This window comes from Buceros rhinoceros, unplaced genomic scaffold, assembly GCF_000710305.1.
Source record: "Buceros rhinoceros silvestris isolate BGI_N320 unplaced genomic scaffold, ASM71030v1 scaffold20054, whole genome shotgun sequence".
Lineage (NCBI taxonomy): Eukaryota > Metazoa > Chordata > Aves > Bucerotiformes > Bucerotidae > Buceros > Buceros rhinoceros.
Genome location: NW_010406820.1, coordinates 15,012 through 18,565, shown reverse-complemented (window position 1 = coordinate 18,565; position 3,554 = coordinate 15,012). Strand labels below are relative to the sequence as shown.

General features: G+C 57.7%; 2 protein-coding genes across 2 annotated transcripts in view; one reads left to right on the top strand and one right to left on the bottom strand.

The window, feature by feature from the left end:
• Positions 1 to 603: 603 nt before the first annotated feature.
• Positions 604 to 2,189, top strand: FAM173A (family with sequence similarity 173, member A; the record flags this gene model as incomplete). The annotated part of the gene is made up of 3 exons (XM_010134271.1): positions 604 to 744; positions 1,260 to 1,310; positions 2,001 to 2,189. Coding segments are annotated over 3 exons (381 nt in total), but the record flags the coding sequence as incomplete, so codon positions are not given.
• Positions 2,190 to 3,097: 908 nt separating this feature from the next.
• CCDC78 (coiled-coil domain containing 78) overlaps positions 3,098 to 3,554 on the bottom strand; it is a 13,077-nt gene continuing 12,620 nt past the window's right edge. The window contains 1 exon segment of the mRNA XM_010134270.1: positions 3,098 to 3,221. Within this exon segment, the coding sequence (XP_010132572.1) occupies positions 3,098 to 3,221 (124 nt within the window).

The following is a 3,554-nucleotide window of genomic DNA, read 5'->3' as shown; positions in this document are numbered from 1 at the left end:
GGGGGCTTTTGGGGGCGCTCGGTGCTGCCCCGAGTGGGAGAAGGGCAGGGAGGTGGGGGTGTGCTCGCCGGGAGGGCGGGAGGAACCCTTCACCTGGCTGCTACCCCTCTTCTGGATGGTGGGGGGGTCTAGGTGACCCTCGTGGCTACGGTCCTGAACCAGCCTAGGTGGCCCTAGACAGTCCTGGATGGTCCCAGAGAGTCCTAGGTGCTAGGTGACCCTACATAGATGGTCCTACACAGTCCTGGATGGTTCTAGACAGTCTTAGATGGTCCTAGATGGTGCTGGCAAGCCCTAGATAGATGGTCCTAGATGGTTCTAGGTGGCCCTAGGTATCCCTGGATAGATGGTCGTAGTCAGCCTTAGATGGATGATCCTAGACAGCCCTAGATGGTCCTAGATGGCCCTAGAAGATGTCACGTGCAGTGAGCAGGGTGGGAATGAGCACGCTAGGAAGAAAGAGCCTCTGCACCTTGGAAAGTACCGAGGTCACCCTGTCTGTGTACCAGCAGGAGGGAGCGAGTGAGCAAGTGCCCCTGCCCCCCAAATTGTCCCCCCAGCTCCACACTGAGGTTCACTTTAGTCAACTCTCTCTCTCTCCAGGTGGTAGAGGCTTATAAGCAAGGTCTCAGACCGGCTGTTGGCTATGAGCTCAACCCGTGGCTGCTGTGTCTCTCCCACTACCGGGCCTGGAAGGCTGGGTACCACGGGAAGGTTTCCTTCCTGAAGAAAGACCTGTGGAAGGTAACAGCCTCCTGAGGGTGCAGCTGTGCTCAGCATTGGCTGTAGCTTGGTCTCTGTCTCCAGACCGGATCTTTGCTGACGGTTGCCAACCCACGGTGCTCCCAGGAGGTGGAAAACCTCCTTTCCAGGGCAGGGCCAGCCTGGGCAGCCCGTGGCTGGCTGCTGGTTTTGCAGGCAGCAGCACAGCGTTGAGAAGAGGTCTCGGGTGCTGCTGACACGCGGTGGCCTTCAGAGATGTGCTGCTAAAGCTGCATCGGGACCCCGCAGCCTGACCAGAGAAAAGCCAGCAGGGAATGTGGTTCTGGGAAGATGCTGCAGGCAGGTGCTTTGCCAGCGGTGCTGCTTTCACACCTGGCTCGCAGTCCCACCAAGGCATCCCCATCCCACACATTGTGGGGCATCTTTGCTTCCTCCAGGGTTCAGAAGATCACCCACAAGGTGTTCAGCCACTCCGGTTTCCCCTCCTTCTCCCTCTGCCTGTCATTTCTTCATTCCACTTTTCCTTCTCTTTCAAGGTGAATCTTTCTGATTGCTACAATGTGATCGTGTTCCTGGCCCCCAGCGTGGTAAGTCAGTCCCCTGTGCCCCAGCGTGTTCCGAGAGAGCATGAGGGAGCGTTTGCTTAGGAAAGTGAGATCATCTGGGACAGCGGCAAAGGGTCTTTAAAAATATGGCCAAGTGGGCGTCACCTTGAGCGAGGGGTTTGGTGCTCAGCTCCACTTGAGTTCATAGAATCATCAAATCGTTTTGGTTGGAAAATTAAGCTACTCGAGTGCCCCCGTTCCCCAGCACTGGCAGGGCCCCCCCTCCCCCCGTCCCTCAGCCGGCAGAACCACGGAATCATTTGGGTTGGAAGACACTGACAAGTCCAACCATTCCCCCACTGACCCCTGTCCCTCAGCAGCACCTGCACATGGCTGGGAAACCCCTCCAGGGATGGGGACTCCACCACTGCCTGAGGCAGCCCGCAACACTCCTGCACAACCCCAACGGGACAGAAATGGCTCCTCAGGGACAGCCTCAACCTCCCCTGGGGCAACTGGAGGACGGTTCCTCTCGTCCTGTTGCTTGTTAATTGGTTCCTAGTCTCAACTGTACACAGGGCTAGTACCAGCCCTATGCTTTGGGAGGGTCTTTGTTTGATGGTGCCTGCTCGGGACCCTCCAGCTGCGCCGAGAAGTTGTCCTGTGGTCCCTGGTGGCACGGTCACTACGTGACCATCTCCTAAGGCCCTGGCTGTCTCTCTCTCTCCCTAGAAGCCTCCCCTTGCCTGCAAGCTCCTGGCAGAACTCCCCGATGAAGCCCGGGTGGTGGCTGGACGCTTCCCCTTCCCCTCCTGGCCACCCACCAGCACCCTTGGGCAGGGGCTGGAGCAAGTGTGTGCCTATGACATGAAGGAGGTGCGGCGAGCAGCAGAGAGCAGCACCGAGGGAAGCCCGGTCTGACAGCAGCCTCGTTAAACCTGACTTGAGGGGTCAGAGCCTTTGACCTTCTCCCCTGGGACTTGGAGGGTGACAGTCGCTCAGTTTTCCAAAGAATGGGCAGTTTGGGGGAAGCAAGAGAGAGGAAAATCAGACCTAGAAATGCTGGAATTAGTGCAGGATTTAAGGGCTAAATCTCCAGTGCCTCCTTCTGTACTTTTGCCACTTTATTTCTAGTTAATTTTCCAAAATAAACGGTTGGCTCTTCCCTAGAGACTCTGGCTTTGCCTTCGAGCTGCAGGGTGCTCCTTGAGACAGAACAGCCACTACTTCTGGCTTCGGGCTTCGCTCCCCTGCCCCTTTGAAGGCGGTGCAGGAGAGTTTGTCCAGCTCACTTCCCGCTTGGGAGGGATGAAGGATCTGTTTAGCCCTGCTCACCTTATAGAATATTCCCTTTTCCACCCAAACACAGGAAAAATAGGTTTTTCCCACCGTAAAAGAGCAGCTCATCCCCTTCGTCTGACCTCTTAGAGCAGAGTCTAGCTTGAGCCAGCGCCAGCCTTACCTCCAAGAAGCTGGGAGGGGAGCAAAGGCAGAAGCGTTAGCCCTTGAGCTCCGGTTGAGGTTTGGTGGCAGGAACAGGAACCAGTTCCTGCAGCCCCACAGTGAAACACTGCCTGGGAACCTGACCCCGTGTCTCGAGGCGTGATGTGCTTGGGGAGCAGAATTCCTGCAGCTCGGAGGACAGATGAGATGCAGTTGTCTCATTTTAGTGCTGCGAATTTGAGCCCTGAGAACACCTACGTGGTTTCACTTGCTTTGCTCCCAGCCGGGAAGTGTACTCGCCCCAGCCACTCTGTGCACCACAAAGCTTCCTTATAAACCCTGCTCTTCCCTACGACGCTGCTGCTCCTCGGAGCCGTGCTGGAGAGCTATGGTTCGTGGCTGACCATCCTGGCTCTGGGCAGCGAGGGAGGATGGGCCAGCCCAGCACTAAGCGCACGTGGCCCCGTGCTGCCAGCGAGCTTCCTCAGCCGGAGGATCTCCTGCTTGTACCTGTGGCAGGGAGGCAGCACCATCATCCCCCGTGTAGCCGCTATCCCGCGACTATCAGTCCGTTCAGGCAGGCGCTGTGTTGGCTGGTACTAAGGGCACGTGGCGGCAGTTAATGCAGAGCAGCCCGCGCAGGCGCTGAGCCACGCCGGGAGCCGAGCCCTGGGACATAAACCCACAGCACAGGCACTGAAGAGTGCTGGGAACTGAGCCCCGGGAGAGGAAAATCCGCAGCCTTTTCCCATGGAAAAGGTGTTTGTCAGCTCTGCCAGGTAACGGGGCCAGCAACAAGCCTGCGAGTGGCCCACGTTCACGGCTGAGCTGGCTGGGTTGTTA